This window comes from Salarias fasciatus, assembly GCF_902148845.1.
Source record: "Salarias fasciatus chromosome 7 unlocalized genomic scaffold, fSalaFa1.1 super_scaffold_4, whole genome shotgun sequence".
NCBI classification, from domain to species: domain Eukaryota; kingdom Metazoa; phylum Chordata; class Actinopteri; order Blenniiformes; family Blenniidae; genus Salarias; species Salarias fasciatus.
In genome coordinates this window covers 18,935,716-18,955,435 of record NW_021941229.1, presented here as the reverse complement: position 1 = coordinate 18,955,435, position 19,720 = coordinate 18,935,716, and the positions used below count along the sequence as shown (strand labels likewise).

Genomic DNA, 19,720 nt, shown 5'->3' with positions numbered 1-19,720 from the left:
AGCAGTAAACAGCAGTGGAGTCAGTGTCAGAGTAACAGAGGATCAATAGAGCTCCAGTCTTAATGGAAAAGTCCAGACTCATCAAGCAGCAGCAGCACAACAGGTGTGTCTGTTGCTATGGAGACCAGCTGCACAGCAGCCATGACAGTGAATCAGCACTTTTTAATGGAGTGCGCATGGTTGAAGAAATGGCATTTCTCGGGGACCAAGATGTGAAATTGAAAAAGATTTCCACACAGTCAGATTCAGAAGACTTTCATGAATTTAATGGTGCAGGAATCATGTCTGTAGGATCATCCATTCAGCCACGGCGATTGTGCGAACACGAGTGAAGTTTTGGATTCAGGCGTCTCGAAAATGCATTGGAGCGGAAGGGAGAAAATTCTGCACTCTCCTCAAACAAATGCCTCTGGAGAGAGAACCGTTTGAGATAGAGACAAAGTGACTCAATTGTACGGGTCACAAAAAAAATTCCTACGTTTTGAGGGGTTATTGTGCAGATTGAGCCAGAAATGTGGCCGTACGGACGAGAAAAGAAGTTTTTTTTGGGTTAAAATTCAGAGCCTCCCACACTCTAACTGCCACTCTCCCACTCTAGCTTCTCCAATACACACCCATTATAAACTCCAAAAATGGCTGAAATTCTCTCCATACTTGAAGGGTCACAGCTGAATTTTGGTGAAAGATTTTGCAATGATATTACATAGTGAAATAGAGGACAAAAATGCCTACGTTTTAAAGCTAAAATGACTTGTCTACGTGAAAGTATGACAAAGTTGTATGGTTTCAAATTTGAAGGAGTTGAAAGGTCAGTTGAAGGGTTTTCCCATTGACTTCAATGTTAAAAATAATTTTAAAATGTTGAAATATTTCAAAAAGTTGAACAAAGTTGAAAAAGTTTAAAAAGGTTGAAGAAAGAGTTTAAAAAGTTGAATATTTTAAAAGTTGAATGGTTAAAATCGGTTAAGATTTGAGGAAGTTATAAGGTTCCAAAATTTGAAAAAATCTCCATCCGTTAACATGGGGAAAAAAGTTGCACAAAAGTTGAAATATTTCAAAAAGTTTAAAAGATATTAAAAAGCCAGAACATAGCAGGAATGTCCTTAAAAAGCTGCACATTTTGATATCTGAATGGTTCAAATCGGACAAAATTTGTAGGAGGAGAAGCGTGCCAAAAAACGGCGGAAGAAGTCAGAGGAGGAATGTAATTGTGTGAATGCCTTCAGCATTCACACAACAAGTTTCATTGGATTTAAAAGCAAAAGGTATCGATAAAACTGGTTTATGTTGAGAGTGTGATCCTCTTTGACTGGGATTGTTTGGTTTTTTGCAAAAAAAAAAAAAAAAAAAAAAAAGGGCATTTAATCATATACTCTGTGCCACAACTGAGAAAATCTTAAACTTCAAGTTTTTTTTTTTTTTAGTTTAAACTTAAAGGTATTGCCACTGAATTAAATGTGTTTGACATGTCTGGTCTACATTAAACTTTTTTTTATACCACCTCTATTTTTTTTTTTTTTTACATTTGCCTGAAGTACAGCTTGTGAGTCAAAATCACATCCAGACGACCTCTCGGTACATTCTGTCTCTTTAGATGCATTTAACGACAAAAAAATAAATAAATAAAAAAAGAAAAGGAAAAAAATAAATCTGAATAGGGCGTTTGCACATTTTAAAGGACGTTTGCAATTATTCTTCCTAAAAAATTGCATTGAAGCGTGAGCTTTACCTCTTTTGACATTGCTTGGACGAACATTAAAAAAAAAGAGAAGGAGTCTCCGGTGGGAGGGGTGCAGGAAAGACTGCGCCGCCCAGGCAGCACAAAAGTTTGGAAAGTCCTGACATCGCCACATTGCTGAATACAAACACAACATCCTCGCCCGTGGATTATAAAACCTGCTTCAATCAAGATAGCCACCCATTAAAAAAAAAGAAAAAAGTAAGTAGCGTTTTTCTAAACTTTGTTTTTACTGTTTTTCTTTCAAATCTCGGGGATGTGTGGTCTGTTTTATTTCCCTGACAGCCCAGAGGGCAGTGGCCAATTATTTCCCCAGCCTGGTTTATGTTTGCTTTAAAATGATTAAGGTCAAATAACTATAGGGAAAAAGATGCTTTGAAACGGTCAGAAAGTAGAGTCCGATAAAAACAATTATGGAGGAAAAATAATACTTTTCCTGCCACTGTCTTTACATTAATAGTTTACAACTCTTTCATTATTGAGCTGAAAATAAGTATTCCACCAACAAAGCTTACATTTTAACCCTTAAAATGCACTGCTAGTTCTTTTTTTTGTTTTTAAGTGTCTGTGCTAGGAAATAATGAGACATTTTGCTTCCCTTTGGTGTTGCATAAACAGTTTACTCAGGCTCTTCCTCTCCCTCTATATGAATCATATAACAAGAGCAGTCTCCTCCTTATCAGATCTCGACATTGTGATATTATTTAAAGAAAGCGATGCCGAGGCGCTTCCTGAAACAGTCCACCAGAAGTACAGTGACCAGCAGATAACCCCTGGGTTCAGACCCTCATTGTGCGCCAGGAAGACAACATGCTTTCAGGGGATTGTCTCCTGTCATCCTATGGGGGGGAATTTCAGCAATGTAATCTCTCTCACAATTACAGCTGAAAAGTTTTCGCAGATCTTTGACTTGTGGTGTTTGTTTGATAATGATTGCAGTGTTTCACAAAGTAAAACATGTGGTTCATAAGCATCCTTGTTGGATATGAAGACATTAGTTTTAACGCTGTACGCCAACTTTGAGAGTGACTCACCAGAGATTCACTATCCCTCAGATCCCTATCAGCCATCCTGTCTCGTCATTTTTCCCTTCCTGTCTCCTATTTTTTTTTCCTTCCTCTGACCTTTCTTGCCTTGTAAGACTGGGATTGTCTGCTCTTTACACCTCTGCAGTCACTGCTGCTCAGCTGCCAGATCAGGACACTTCCACCACTGATCGAGTCGTCCTCGCCACCCCAGAGACTGAGATCCAGCTTTTGCCTGCACCTGAGAAGCTAAGACGTAACAGAGATGGAGCGGTTTGTGACGCGATGTGCCCTGCTTCTTTGCATCACTGCTGCAGCCTCTGGTGAGTTTTGCGGTTGAATTTTTTTTTTTTTTTTTTTTTCCGCTTTCGGGGATTTAAGTTTTTCTGGATTTACTCGCATTTACTGAAGTGTTCAATATACAACCGAACACGGACCAGCGGATTTAGATTTTGAGCCTCTGGGGCAAATTTCTGTCACCTCAAAGTTCAAAGGCAAATATTAATCCTGTCTTTCCTGTGTTTTGACATCAGTGTTATTCTCCACACATAAAAGACAATCATTTGCTCTGGTGGGTTTTGCTTTCACGGCAAATCGTGATTTTTTTACAGCCGACCGACGGAACAGAGCTTATGTGGAAAACATTTGTTGTGAAGTGTGTGGTGATGCTTTCCCCTCACCGCAGGTCAAAGATTATGGCCGCAGTATTTTAGTTGACTAGTTCAAAACCCAGTACGAGTTCAAATGAAATCCAGACTGCCGAATCCTCAAGTCACCCCGGGGGAAAGCAGTTTGTCAGGTGTGATAGAAGAAAATCTTTTAAAGGTAGTTCAAGTAGACAAAAAAAAAAAAGAGGTGGATGCTTATGAATTGTATGTGATCCTCTTTTGTTGTGCCCTCTAACCCTCGCTCTATTGGTTGCATGTGGTCATCCATATCAAATTCAAGCCTGTAATCCTGCAAGGTGGTGAACGAATCAGAAACTTTCTCTCCCCGCTGGCCATAATACAGCCTCACGCTCTTACCAGGGCTCTGCAAAGCTACCTCAGGGTGTTTGTGTCACACTACCCTGCAGCAAAATTTCAATTGAGACGACTCCATGGATTTCAATCAATGCAACTTGACTGAAAAATATTTTTATTTGAAGTTTCCTCGGTGAGAGATTGACTGACATATTAATGACAGTCAGTCTTGTATTTTATAATTCCTGACAAACTATGTTCCCCCCCTGGCTAATAAACAAGTCTGTAATTGAAAGCTGGTCTACTTTATACATTAGACAGTTACCACTTACAATTTCCACTCTAAATGTCACAAGAGGAACCATGATACACCCTCCTTGTATTTAATACTGCTTTAAAATTAGCTGTCAGAAATAAAGGGAACCTGCCTTGCTTTATTTTTATTTTTTAATACTGTACTTTAAAAGGTGACACAAACACATAGCTTCCCAGTAAACCTTTCCTTTATACAGGGCTGTGAACAAACCACACAAAAAAAAAAAAACATTAACTTGGTTTTTTTGAGTGAGGATAAATGTCTGTGGCAGGAATGCATCACTGAGTCAAAACCAAAACTAGTATGTTTGTGGATTCAGGCTTTAATTCTGACCTACTGTAAGACAAATCACAATATTGCCAGAAGTGCTGAACAACCTTTCAGCAGGGGTGTTGATAGCAGGGATATCGGAGTATTTCTGGGCCCACTGGGAGACCTGTGGAGAGTTGACCTTACGGAGCTGCCACAGCAGGAACTCGGTCTCCACTGTCTGCTTGTGGAGTCTGGAAGAAACTGTTTAGCTCAGCCTTAATTGCTGCAGTGACGCATAGTTCTTCGCTTGATACAATCTTTTTCTTTTTTCTTTTTTTTTTTTCCTTCTCGAATGAGGCTCCAAGGATTTTCTTCTCCTTTTTGTATTTTTGCCACTGCTCCAGCAGTGTTAGAAGATCCACCGGGAGCTGTGACTCTGTTCTCAGACAGCAGGCGAGTCCGACCTTCTGCACTCAATGTTTGAGGGATTATTCAAAATAGTGGTATGGCATGTATGGCTTTCACCGTCTCACAGATTGTTTATTTGTCATTTTTTTGGCCCCGTATTGTCACTTTAATTCATCATTTTCTCCCAGGTTGTCCCCTGGGCTTAGCGTTGTCTCTCCGTTGAACAAATCTGCCGACAGCCGTGAGGTGTGACACACTGCAGCCAGCAGTAACTCTCCACATGAAATCAAATTTGCACATTTCCAGACTGATGCTGAATATGGTGATGTGACAAAACGCATCTCTGGCACATCCGCTGTGACTTGAGGTCTGTTTGTTTAATGAAATCCCAGCCAGCTGCAAGTCACTGTGGGAGCAGACTTGATGTGAAAGTTACTCAAAAGAAGTAAACAGAGAAAAAGCAAAAGTAAATCGAAAATAGCCCGCAGCCTGCCACAAATCCCAAGACACTGTTGGCCAACTGCAAGCAATAGTGTATTGTGTTTTGTGCTTGAGCCCAGTCTTACTTTAGCTTTATTTAAGCTTGTTATAGCTTTGACCCCTGTCAGCTTCCAGATAACAGACTTATGCAATCAGTCTATGATGTTTATTGCATGCTTGAATTTATTGCGATCAATAGCGTCACACTTAAAGTTACCCAAACCCCCACGGAGAGATTTGCTGCACTTCCAGATCCGTTGCGTACATGATATACACACGGCTTGAAGGGTACACAGCCTTCCCAAGGAACCCACTTAATTTGACTCAATATTATACTTTGGTTCTGTGGAATTAAAGCCTTGTAATTGCTGGTAAAAGAAATATTGTAGTTATGGATTTGATGTGGCAATTTTAGTGATACAGCAGCAAAGGGCGTCATAATCACAAAATCAAAACACATTAGGTGATGAGGAGAAGATGGTGTGGTGCATCCACAGGTTGGACAGGTTACCAGTGCTTCGTTATAGCAAGCACACAGAGAGACAGACGGCCATACACACTGTAAGAGGAAACTAGAGGACCTGGAGAAAGCTTTATGTGAGAGCCCGCCATTCAGCCATCATGCAACCCCTAAAGGCAAAACCTAATTCAGAAGATTACATGAGAATAGGATAAAATAAATAAATAAAAAAAAACCCAGGAAGGGTTAACATCAGCAACATCATTAAAAATGACCTTAAGAAGTGGATTGAATGCCAGTTGGAATGGAGGAATCATTATTAATCATTGAGAACGAGGGCTAGTTATCTAATATAACCTAACGTGAACTGAATCAAACAATGGCGCAGTAGAACCACCGCTCTGAAATTGATGGTCATTGGAGTCTCATTTGGTCTGTTTTGATTTACTGTAGGACAGAAATGACATTGGATCAATCAGGATTCGCCATTTCAGAGTGTTTACACTCTCGGAATCTCAGTTCGCACACTGAGAGATAATGCAACAGTATAGAGTATATAATCTAATCCTTCACTGCTCCCACTGGCTTATCACTGCACTGCTGTGTTCTTATATCAAAAAGTGAAAACATTTGTATTTCAGCAGCACCAGTGGTTCTTTTTTTTTTTTTTTTTTTAGGATTACATTATCTGACTAAGCCAGTGAAATTTAGAACATACTCTGGGATGTGCTCATCGCCACATCTGGGTGAGTTAGAATGAAACTGGTTATCTTGTTAAGCCCAGGCGAAATATCTTTGGTTCTTACGACGATTTCCTGTCTTCTTACAGATACAGGCAAAAAGATCCAGGCATAACTTTTAATCTACCTTGCGATTTGCCCCAAAAAAATGATAAATTTGACTTGTTTTTATCAGCCCGGTATTTTCTTTAAATCACCCTCTGCTCTCTCTGTTGTTGTTGAAACCCAGAAGTAGGATTCTTGCTCTCACCTTACACGGTGATTGTTAAAATTCTCTTTGTGTCGGGATCAGTCAGGCCTCTCTTTCTTGTTTGCAGCTCATCCTTATTCTCTGGACGGGCTTGTGTCAGGCTCCAATAAAACAGACGGCATCACACTGGTCTTAGTTTCACCACGCTGCCTCCCTGTGAGGTTAATTGTGTTAAAACTGTTGCTGTTTGTTTGCAAAGCCTTACATCGTCTGACCTGCGGGTTTTATCTTGACACACCTGTGGAGCTACAATTTATCTGAATCCCTTCTGTCGTTTGGACCGGGGGTATTTGTGCGTGCCAAGATCAAACACAGTCTTTGCAGGAGTGGGGTCCTGTCTTTCTTTTAGTCAAGATGAGTTAAAAAAAAAAACAAAAAAAACTCTGTATTAATTTTTTTCCCTTTGCAGCCTGTGTTTATTTTTCATTCATTTTTGGACATTTTCCCTTTCCCCCTCCAAATAAAACCATGAAGAAGAGTAACTGAGAGCACAGTAACACGACCCAGAGAGACAAAAAATTTCACATTGTGTGGTTGAGTGAGAGGAAAAAAACCCCCAAAAGAACAGTAAAAGCTTTAGATCTCATGTACAAAGGAATGTTTACATCAGGGGTAGCTGACAAAGTGTCTGTTGACTACAACCTTGTGAGCAGCCTTCAGGAAATTTTCTAAAGATTTTGACCAATATAAATATGAGTTCAAGATTTAAAGTTGTTATCTTTCTGTAAAGTCATCCACATGATCATTTGTTCAGAAAGATGTGATTTTGAACAAAGTTTTATAAACGTGGTCATTCATTGAAATGTGAAATATATTTTAGAATCTTACATGTGTTTAGTACCTTTTGGCACATTGGGATGAACAGAAATAATGTTACCTGTTAAATATTATCTGTTTTCTTCCATACCTGAGATTTTTGCTCAGTGTGGATTGGGGGTATTGTTAGGTTTCAACATTATTTTTCAGCAAAAAAACAAACAAATGCATTTTTAGAATTGAATTCAAATGTAATATCAGTTGAAATAATAAACTAAGCTTTGCTGAGAAACATTTAAAATTAAAAGCATCAAACTAGCATGAAAGGCTTTTGAGAGAAATTCGATGCAGTCGTCCACCTCCTCCTCCATTTCTGCTTTCTGTTGCTGATCCTGCTGCACACTGGGAAAAAAACTAGAGATGGAAGAAGGAGGAGACACACTAATAAATGGACAAATGTACATTAGTAAGTCACCAGGTTCTTTGCAAAAGAATAAATTCATCTTTGTCAATGAATCTTTTGGGAACAAACCCTGTCCTGGCAACAGAAACTCCACTTTTACGAGAGGTGGGAAAACTAGCAACTGACTGAGGTTACTGATGGCTGGAGAGCTCAAAATTGCCGCCCTATTAACACTGTTGAGGACGCGGGACCAAAGGACGGTGATTCGGGTGGCCGCCGGGGCACTCGTCTTATCGTCGGTTCACCAGGAAAGCAATAACGTCTCAAATAGAGGGACGATGTACAACAAAGAGAGGGCAGTGAAAATGGGACCGCTGGAGAAAGCACAATATGCCGTTGATGACTGGGCTCCTGCAAGTGTCATCACAGCTCACTTCATCAGTGACTTGTAGAGTCTGCAGTCGACTGAGGATGCGGCAGGATGAGGCAGAATCTCCTCAAAATACAAAGGACGGCTTCCATCCAAAGCAGCTGGTTCGCTCTCAAGAAGAGAGAGACGTTGGTGTCTGGGCAGGTCGGACTGTTGTTTAGGAAAATTGTTCCCACATATTGACTTTTCATGCAATTTCCTGAACCATAAATTAGAGATATTGATTCATTTCAAAAGCCCCTATCCAAGTTATTAAGTTTTCAGTTAGTTTAATTGTTCTGTTCTCTCATAAAGACTAACAGTCTTTTTTTTTCGTCTACATGAAGGCTACATTTTTTTTTAAATGTTTCTCTTTGTGAACCTGAAGTACAATTTTGCTATTCCACTTAAAATCAAGGAATTCAGAATGAACACAACTTCTGTTCATTACATTGGAGACTTTAATTGCAAGTTGTTTTGCAAGTAAAATGGTCAGGTTTATGACGAGTTAGTTTTTTTTAATGTATTCACAATCCTAATTATTTTAGATACTTTCAGTCATGCTGTACTGTGGCCATAGCTTTTATCAGCGATTCAGTATTTTTAGTTGGAAAAAAAAGTTTCTTTTTTGCTCATTGATGTCTCATACAGGATCGTCTTTATGATGTTCTCAAAAATGTCTCTGCAGGGAGTTTGTATCATTTGTAAAGTTGGGATATATATCATTTTAAAAAAAGAAGCAAGCTTAACACACGAACAGCACAGAGCTCATGATGTTCCGCCTTTTTGTTTGATCGAACTGTTAAGGCTCCAAAATGCATGCCTGTATTTCCCTCATTGTAAACACAGACCCCCGCGCTCAGCGTGGCTTGCGGTACAGACTTTTTGTTGTAATCTGTGGTCTCCGAGGCCGAACTGATGTCATCAGAGTTATTTTCCCACACTTGACCAAGCTCCTTGGGACGCAGAGGACGTTATGTAACGGGCTTCACAGGTCATCGGGTCACTTTACTCTCTTCATGATCAGTTATCTGAAGCTATTGCCTGCAGCCATCAAAACACACCAATGAGGCAATCGATCATCGAAACTTTAGCACGCATTTCTTGCAGCTGTGTTTCAGATTGTGTCTTGCTGGGAGTTTATTACACGGGAGCATTTGAACGCCACCTCCTTAGGAGACTATTTTCGAGCACAATAACAGCCACCACTTTAGCTCACTGTGGCAGTTGGACACATGAACAATTATCTTTGCGTCTGACTGAAGTCTTTGTATTTAGCGATTTTTATCCACTCTGTGTCTGGCATTTCCTGGCAGGGAAACAGTGTTGAATATGCCCCCTGCTGCAGCAGCTTTCCCTGTGGGAGTCGGACATCGTGATGGTAACTGCCAGACCTCCCGCTGCACTCCCCCCCACCCCTCCCCACCCCCCACCGCAGACTATCCCTCCACGGACTGGAGAAAAAGTACAAAAGTGATTAGTGAGCTGCTGGAGAAGGAAAAGGAGCATCGTTTGAAGAAAAAAAAAAAATTGCGGGAGACAGACAGACAGACAAACATAGATAGCAAAATTCATAAAGGCTGATTCATGGAGACGGCGAGGGAGTGGGGGGTCAAATTTATGTGACTGTCAAAGAGCAGATAAGTCTCTGAGAAGAAAGATTTGAAAGAAGGAAAGTAAATAGGGGATTAAAAAACACTAAGATAGGGAAAGGGACAAGACAGAGATAAAGACAGGGAGATGTGGAGTATGAGTGAAATTGCAAGTTGCAAACTGCAACGCTATGAGTTATTAGACCAATGGGAAGCTTAAAAAAAAGAGGAATTTGTCAGCTGATAAAGGCACAAAGATATGACTGGTTTCTCAGAAGGCATGCTGTAACTGAAGGAAAAGAGGAAAACAAAACATCATGTTAAAAATGGCTTTGAGAGTCAAAACAGTCCACTTCCCCTGTTTTACTGTAGTGAGCCAGCTCGGCCTGCAGTCAGACTGGGTGGCAGAGAGACGCGACCACTTGTCGCTGCCTCAGACCGATTTCAATCTCCTTCACTGTTATGCCCCTCCCAAATAACAATCCATTTCTGACTGCCTCGCTTTTCCTCTGTTTGAATGCAGAAAGGAGTGCGGGGGAGCCGCAGTAGTGCTCCGTTCCTCTTTTTCTGTTTGTTCCCACATGACTTTCACCAGCGAACACTTGACTGATTAGCAAGATGGTTCCTGCACGAGCCGCGGCATACGAATAATGTTGTGGGATTGTGTTTCCAGTCCAAGCAATAATCTCGCAAGTTCATTCCTTATAGAGTTTTGTTATTTTCAGTTCACTCTGTGGTTAAACTGTCCTTGAGAAGCCGAGCAATGCCCTCTTGGAGGAAACAAACTTAAAAAGGAGGTTTTTGGGAAATAACATCTGTAAAGCGAAGGAAAATGCCTTATAGTCTGTCTTGACATTTATCTCAGTGCTACATAGCATACATTTTTCTTCAGCTGCATTTCATAATTTAATAAGTGCATTAAGAGCATCCATACATGATCATGGTTTGTAATATAATTATGAAGCACTGACTTTATCTGTTGCGTCTAGCTGGAGCTACTTCTGCAAATCATCATTTTCTATATGTAAGGGGCCAGGTTGGTTGTGGAGCATGGGGTGGTTAATAGTTGGAGGTTTGATCACAGCAGTGTTGATTACTTGTATTTGTTTTATTTAAGGTATTTTATTTCTAAGTTTTTTTTTGTTTTTTTTTTAACTATAGTTCTGCATCTTCTCCTCCTTACATTACTGGTAGTTATAATGCTCTTGTTTAACCCCTGCTGATGAATAATCAAAGTTAGAGTGAAAGCAGCAAAGCAGCTGATGCCTAAAATCATTGATGCTGAAGTTGCAGAGGTTGATCAGGAAGACTTTCAGTTCCCCTTTTAAAGTGAAACTGTTTCGATATAAAGTTCAGCCCGGTTATTAGCATTGTTTTCTGACTCAAAACTATGATACAAGCTGAGTGATTAGCTGTCCCGTCACCAGTGATGCGGCTGGACAACAGCAGTTATGATCTGTGTTTGCACGTGTGCATATGTATGTATTCTTAAAAAGGCATTGTGTATCTGCATAATTATAAATTAATTTGTATCTCAGAACATTTCACAACCAACACAGTTTACTATCGTGTTACATGTAACTGTAACAAAGCAGCTCTGATCCTGAGTAAATGTGTGGAAGTGTCCTTGGCCCAGACAACGAACCCTAAGGAGCTACCTGTCGATGTTTACCGAGCACCCTCCACTGTTGGTATATCGATGTGTCAAAGTGACGATTTTAAAATGCTCCATGACTGCCACAAGCAGCAAAATCAGGATTTATAAGTTGAATCCCTCTACCGTTGAAGGTCTTGCACCCTCTGGCTCCATTGCTTTTCATTATGCAGCTCCACGAGCTCTGAATGGCTCATTAGTAGTGGGTGAGATAAACGCCTCGTCAGCATGGCGGCCAGTTGTGCCCATGTCAACATGGTCTGCTGTCTGCGGAGATAAGGTGTGGCGTTATGTATTCTTATCTGGAGGTCTGTCTGCCCGGGTCAAGTCTGGGGTTCGCACAAATGCAGGAAGTATTTACCTGAACATCAAGATCGAACATGTTGGAAAAACCATTGCTTAATGTGAAATAATGTACCAATATGAAATGTGCAGAGTCTGAGTGGTGTTAAAGAAACTTGTGGTTGGGACTGGCAAAGATAAAATGATTTAGCGTAACATGTTTTCATTAAGACAAACTATATTCATTATTGACTTTTCCAAATAATTATCCATTGCAGAATATGTACAATCTGAACAAAATGTTCTCTGCTAAAAGGGTCTAAAATGTTGCGCTACATGTTTTTGCATTTTCACAAAAAAAAAAAAAAAAAAATTTGCCCTTTTTTTCCCCAGAATAAAGTTCCAACAGACACAATCTGTATAATCATTATTATTATTAAAGGAAAAGTGGTGTGCTGTTGTAGAAAATGCCATTTGACATTTCCTTAGACATAACGTTCCATCGTTTTGAATGTCCACGCAGTGATTTTTAGTTTGGCACAATGTGTGGTTGAGTGGTTGTATGATGGCAGAGCCTCTTGATTCAAGCACTGGGTGGGTAGTTTTCCTGTTGATTCAGGTGCCACAGAAATCTCCCTTTGATGTCTGACGGCTGTGTGCGTTCAGTTTGTGCGTACGCTTGATGTGGTGAGAGAGCCCTCCGTGGATTTGGACTGTGGATTTCTCATTTGCTCGTATTTCTGTGATAAGTCAGAAAAAGCAGAACATGTGACTCAAATAAAAAGCTTTGAGACATGTGACAGATTATTTTAATCGGCTGGGGTACGGTTGCTACAACAAATCCAGCAGTCAAACTTGGGGTATTTAATAATCTCCTCACAGATGCTGTAGGAAATAAAGTTACTCCTGTCAAATGCGTCTCTCTGGTTCAGACACTTTCATTAGTTAAATAGTGAAAATGAAAACATAAAGTTGAAGCTGTCTCACACATTTCCCTATAAAATGATTCGGAAACATTTTTTTTTTTTTGTGACCACTTAAATCTATCTTCAGGGAAATAAAGAGAAAAGACATAGTTTGTGTTCCTCAGATGAGCCCAGCGCAGAATTAGTTTCTTTTCTCTTCACTTCAACAAACTATGCAGCAAAGTAACATGGAGTTGTTTGTAACTTTCTGAAAAACAGTAGGTAAATACCTCAATAATCCTATTCAGCAGTTATTGGTTGTCCGTTGACCCTTTCAGGTCATGAATCATTGGGTTTTTGACTTCAGTCACTTCAAAATGTAAAAACCGAAACAGGGTTTTCATTACTATTCCCCCTTCATATTGGAAAGCATTAATATTTACTGGCAAAAATCAGTGGAGAAAAACAGTCTAATCTCTCTTAGTTCCACACGAAGCATATGTTGTGCAAAGCAACATCAATCTCGGATGATTGGGAGCAGCCACTGTGCAATGAATCTCTTAACGCTTCAGTCTGCTTCGGTCGCACGCAGTTAGCCTGAAACTTGTTAAATTAGTCTGTCTGTTCACCAATTAGCACTCTGATGATTAATTGTGCTTTTCTGTGAGCGTTTCCAGCATAGTGTAGGAGGATCTTACCTCATATGTCTAGAAAAGACACATGATTCCCATTAACCGATGAAGCCTGGAGTATAATAGATTACCTGAGACAATGTCTGAGCATCAACATATAAATGATGATTTATTTTTCCTGTCTATGAAGAACCAGAATCCATATGATCAAATTATCTGAAGCACAGAATGTGGAATGAGTGGAATGAGTGCAAGTGGTGGGGAGAACAGCGCCACTGTTGGACTTGTTGTTCAGCCGACTTCCGACAACGATGAGACAACAGACGAATGGCTCCCAGAGGTGTAAACAGAGCGAGTGTGAAGACAGGCTGTCTCCAGTCCTGCTATCACATCCTTAGTTCCTCTCCAGCAAAGACTGGAAGCAGGACTTGGCACACAGTCTGAAGTTATTAAACTGACAAGAGTAATCAGCAATTTTTTTTATTTTTTTATTTTTTATTTTTTTGATTGAATTTCAGGACTTTCAAGAGGGAGGTGAGATGGTCAGGAAGCCTGTGTGTTGCATGGAGTGTGTAATGTGTGGCATGTAGGGGTGAGAGGCCAGGGGACAGTGCTGGCCCCTGCAGAGCACTGATAAGAGCTTGTTTACCTTCCTGTGGATGGTCAGACCTCAATCTACAGCTGCGGAAACGCCGGGACAATAGGTGTGTGTGTGTGTGTGTGTGTGTGTGTGCGCGTGTGTATGTGTGTGTGCGTGTGTGTGTGGAGTCTCGAGAAAAACTTGAGCCAGACTCGAAGCTCTCCTTTTCCCTCTCCGACTAACTCAGATAGGACTGCTGACCCGCCCTCCCCTTTCCCCATCATGACTCTGTCGCCCGACCCTGGACACAAACAGTTTACTCCGCCCCAAGGGACCCTGGGAGACAGTTGGTCTTGGCGTTGTTTGCTGTCAGGGTTTCCCCTTCACTTTTTTTTTTTTTTTTTTTCACTCCTCTCTCTCCCTTTTTTGAAATGCTGCTTTGCCATTCAGCTGCAAGTCTTCTGCATCCAAACCCCAGGCAAGCAGCTGATGGTCTCTTCCAAAGTAACTTCCAATAAAGAAGGGCATGAAAGACAGGGCATGAAATCAAACCTGCCGGCTTGCCGTCCTGAGGTGACTGAAAAGTTGGCAAGTTATTTGGCCGCAAGTACTCGGTCCATTGAAGCTGAATCAACATTTAGTGTAGGAGTGATGGACATTTTAAATTCAAAGGCTTGCCATTGGCTGTCGGTCCCCTGCATTTTTATAGATGCTCAAAGTTGTGCAAACAGGGCTACACACATTTACCGACAAAAAAAAAAAAAAAAAAATCCCTGCCTGGAAATTGAATATAACCACATTTTTTGCGACATATTTCCATATGTAACAGAGTATCTTGAAAAACCAAACTTCAGCAAATCAAATCAGTCTGTGAAAAATGTATTGCGCTGTACGTCAAATGTATTTTAAAAGTAAATTATTTCTCAACAACTTTTAGCAAGCAATATGATTATGCTAATTTTTTTTAAAATTTATATTCACTTCTGCTTTTCTTCACCGTTTGCAATAGCAGTCAACTGTTTTCCAGTACTTATGATCCGAGCAGAACAATTGCTCTAAAATACCTGCAACGTACATGAGTGATGATTGGTTGCTGGTAAATTGTAGCTGGGCAAGACAAAAATGATTACAATGGGAGGGGAATAGATTTAATTTGAGAATACCCAGAGAGATATGCAGTCTACAACTTAGGAAACATTCATTGTTATGCTCCTGTGCTTCTGAGTATGTAAATGGAGTTGAGCAACAATAATTTCATTTCCTGGCTTAAGGTGTTTTGTTATCACTCTGCTCCCAACCACTACAGGTTTTCTCCTTGCAGCGCTGCACTTTCCTCCACTTGCACCAGGAGTGTTGTAAAAATGGGGCTGTTGTTAATAGGCAATGCTTATGGGGACATTCACATACTCTACAATGACTGTATGGCCTTGTTAATGCTGACACTGGCCTCTGAATTATGAAAACATATTTCCTAAAGCATTTGTAACAACATAATAGTGCTTGAGCTCCTCACAGAGTTTACTTTGTGTGAATTCAGTCCACCTGACACTTCTGAATTCTCTCAAAGACAGCTTCAGCACACTGGTTAGGTGGTACACTGCTTCCATCAAGGACTCGACACTTTTCAGTCCCAGTTCTAGGCTTCTGCAGTACAGCAGCTTTGATTCCTGAAAATGATCAATCAAACCCAAGTCTTTAGTAATGACCAAGCACAGCCACTGGCCTCAGTTCAGCTACAGAGCACTCCTCATAATTATGTGGGTCCCTGGTGGACAGTGAAACTTCATTTAAGAGGTTCAGGTTGGCATCCCCAATTAATTACGTTTTTACAAAGTGTTTTAATTTAAGTCGTGAAACAAGTGAGATAATACTCTGACGCATATGGGCAATCTGTTAGTGGGTTGTTATTTGCCAGGCGAGCTGTAGTTCATAAAATACGGAAAATGAAACTAATGAATGCAGCAAAAATAAAATGCCACATGCATCATAGGTGATGGTGTACATTTAGAAGTCCAAGTTATGCTTTATGAGGCTTACCTAATCATCCATCACACTGCCTGGCTGACAGGTTTCTCATCCGCTCCAATACGAGCGTGGTGACATATTTGCATGAAGCACCGGGAAGTTTAACCTGAGCCGGCAGATTAAAGCTTGAACCGGCGAAGAGCGACAGCAAGAACTGCAGCAAACTGAATGAAATACAACAAAATAGGTATGTTTATTGAATGAAGCAGAACATAGTTAATGACGATCCTGAAAAGTCCTAAAATGGCTGCAGTTGCAGTGCTGTTACTTAGTGGTACTACGCGCAATTGAGCACATGTGGAAACGGATGTATGTCATTTGGGAAACTAGTTTCCGACCCTTTGCTAAAATTCCCTGGAAATTAGGAAGCAGGAGCATCTGATCCCTTCCTTTTGCACGGATTGCAATCAGATTGTTTTCCTTAATTATTGCTAAAGAGTGCGTCATTAAAGATAGGTGCGCAAATATCAGCTCAAACAATACTAAAGTGGTGGCTCAGTAAATCATTTCACCAACAGCTAATCAACTGCATAGCATATCAGTTTATCTTAGTTGTCCTACTGTAAGTCTGCCAGTCTTACATTTCTAGTTGCTGAGGCTTTCTCAGGTCTTAGCCTTACAGTATTTGGAAGTGGGCCATTCATGAGCGCAAATTTATTGATTTGACATCCATAACGACGGAAAATAATTTCCTTTAATGATTCATGTACCTTTTAGGATCACATATAATTTGACGAGCTGAACCCATTTTTGTCCTCCCTAATGTTTTCTGCTCAGGTCTGCCCCTGATACCCAGCATCTAAATAGAAAATCACCGGCATCCATAAACATGTCTTCTCCTGGAATAGGAAATGGAGGGGACTGATATAAGTAGATAAAGAGGACAGGGGAATTGAATGGTTCTTCTATACCTCATTTACCAGCAAACAGCTTAGCGAGGCCATTGGCATTTCCGGGGTCAGGAGGGCAAAATGAATGTTCCTTCATATCCTATAGTGACTCGTAAAAAGGGAGACTAGTGACACACGCGTGTGCGTGCACAAGCGCAAACACATGCACATTCCTGCGCAGTCATTGTGATTTATACCAAGACCTCTGGGGCGGCAGTCATGGGCCGTTGACTCTGTCACAGCAGAACAAGAGAGAAATAACTTTATGGATGTGGATATTGGGCAACAGACATTAACACAGAGAGCCAGAATAACAGGAAGTCAGCCTTGACCTCTGGGGTGCAGGAGGGGGAGGGAGGGATGGTTTGGAGAAGGCAGAGGAGCATCATGGAGAGCTGCTGTTGAATGCTGAGCACACCACAGCTAATGGGAATGATTCATACATGATACAGCTGCACTTCAGTACATACTGTACATATCCATCAAGTTATGATCCCATTTCGACATACTGTGAGATATCGTTATATTGCTCAAGCTGAATAAGATATGTGAAATGCAAAAGTTTTTTTTAAAATAACATTTATTTATATTTTTTTGAAGACAGCTGCAAGTTTCTCACACACCATTAGCACCGACTTGGCTGCTTTCACACCACTTACTGTGGACCAGACTGTGCATTCGGTGTGGACCAAATTGTAAATGAGCTGCTGTAGTTTTGTGTAGCTGCTCTCAAACCAACTTTTTTGGAAATGTTTTCATAGCTACTGCATAGGGTAACACAGTGAAACACTTTTTTGCCTTTGTGGACGATTGCTTTTTTTTTTCCCCCAGAGTGAGTGATTAAAGCCCCTCTCCATGAGGCCTTCATTAAACACATCATATGCATCACTATTTTTGGTTGTTGTGAATCCCCATGTATTCATAACACTGCTCATTGGACAGCTTGTGCTTGTGGCAGGACATTTCGTCTGCAGTTGACCAAAGTCTAACTGGTGTGAAAGTGTCCTTAATCTCTTGCCCAAACTCACTTCAACACATGGACAGATGAAACCATCAACCTTGGTATTGGATGAAGACCAGAAAAAAAAGAATTAGTTGAAAAACTGACTGATTTGATTCAAGCTTGGTCCATTTTAGTCCACATTTCAATCAATTTCAATGTTTTCTCTCTGTCCACTCTTCCTCAATAGCAGCACTGACACTGCCTCTCTGAAAGCCTTTGATTAGTGCCTTAATTAAAGCACATAATCATGCGGGGTCCTCTTCCAGTCTCCTCGTTAACGCCTACCTCTCGTTTCTGTCTGTCTCGTCCCATTTACTCCACCCCACATATCTCTCTGATGGATTGCGGCCTGCTGGGTAAACACACCAAATACATCACAAAAGCCAGTGGAGCGCTGTGTCATGCAGCATTTCCTTACTAAATTTGTTGTTTCTGATATGATATCACACTTGCTCGCATATATGCTTCAGCACCAGCTGTTTTTTGCAGTGATTGAGGCTCGCACAGTGGATGCTGGAGCTATTGCTTATATTCATCTTTCTGAAGATATGCTTATCTAATATTTAGGTGCGAGGCAGGCTTTTGAGTGATCCCCAGAGAGCTCATTCCATAGTAAGGGTGGAAGAAAGCACGCTCTGCTCAAAGGAGTAAATTCAAACTATAGAAAATATGCCAGCCCTGGTCCCTGTGACTGTAGCTCCCATAATGGCCCAGTCAGACTCTTTTATCACCAGTCAGCTAAAGACCGGCCAGGAAAAAGTCCTTGATTAAGTTGGAAAAAAATATTTGACCTTCCACACTAAAATCTGCCACCGCTGCTTTTCTTGAGGAAGTTTGTTGGAGAAAATATTTTGTCCCTGGCAACTTCAGGCAGGTTCAAGTAAGAATGTGCATGCCCATTTTCGCTCTGATCTAACACAATGGAGCTCCACACACACACACACACACACACACGCATACACACCCAGAGACACATTACCCAGGTCAAACACCAGGCATTTATACCAAAACCTCACCCATGACCGTACAGCCTCAGCGCAATTAATTCAGCCTCCCGAGACACGGATCCCCAGGTTAAACAGCAGGCTCATGGCAGAGAGCGCAGTGAGCAGGCTTGATGGATGACTGCAGCCTGGTGTCCTGACATGTCTGATAAACATGAACCAGTGGATCCGTTCTTAAACAATGTAGTCCTATCCACACATTTAACATCCATAGTCAAGAGACCAGGGAAAAGCTTTTCGGAATGATTAATAACAAATTTTGCTTGGTGCAGACAAGGAATCGGTAACGTTGCAGGGTTTATCTTTCTGCTAAATGATGACTTGTTAGCCACCCCATACATAAGTTTTGATTCATGAGCTGTTCATGTAGATTTATGACAATATTGTTACGGATAGAAGTTACTTAGCATAAAACTAGAGAATGCAGGGTTCTTTATGAGTGTTAGGGGAAATAAATTATTTAATATAACTTGACTGATTGCAGCTCACATTGCTTTAACCACTGGCACTTGATTTCTTTCAGCTTCAAGTCAGACATGCGATCCAAAGGAGGTTAATAACAACCCATGGGTGTACGTGAGCGACATGCAGATGGGATGCTGGACCAGCTTCGTCAGAGACGATATGGCAGAGGTCCACATCATTAACCTGAACTTTGACACAGAGGTAAGCATTGCAGGGTCCTACAAACAAAAAAAAATTACCCACACTATGAGATGAAGGGCAACTATGCTCCTTCAACTGAGCTTGATATTCTTATAAGACTGTGCCACAGTATAGAAAGATATTTTTGAAATTTAACATGGCAAAAAAATTGGGATAGTTAACATTTTACAATCAATGCTACAGCTATCTATCAAGGATCTCTTGTCATTTAAAGGCAATATGTCACTTTATGACGTCTGTGTTATTGTCTGCACATTAATCATACATTTTAGTCACAAAGTTGGCATG

The 19,720-nt window shown here is 40.8% G+C and overlaps 1 protein-coding gene across 2 annotated transcripts in view; it reads left to right on the top strand.

The window, feature by feature from the left end:
- Nucleotides 1–1,831: 1,831 nt before the first annotated feature.
- The window catches only part of eng (endoglin), a 41,432-nt gene continuing 23,543 nt past the window's right edge, over nt 1,832–19,720 (top strand). For both annotated transcript variants that reach the window (XM_030084675.1, XM_030084674.1), the window contains exons 1-3: nt 1,832–1,939; nt 2,912–3,086; nt 19,290–19,432. In XM_030084675.1, the coding sequence (XP_029940535.1) occupies nt 3,029–3,086; nt 19,290–19,432 (201 nt within the window). In that variant the 5' untranslated portion in view covers nt 1,832–1,939; nt 2,912–3,028. The remainder of the gene's footprint in view (nt 1,940–2,911; nt 3,087–19,289; nt 19,433–19,720) is intronic.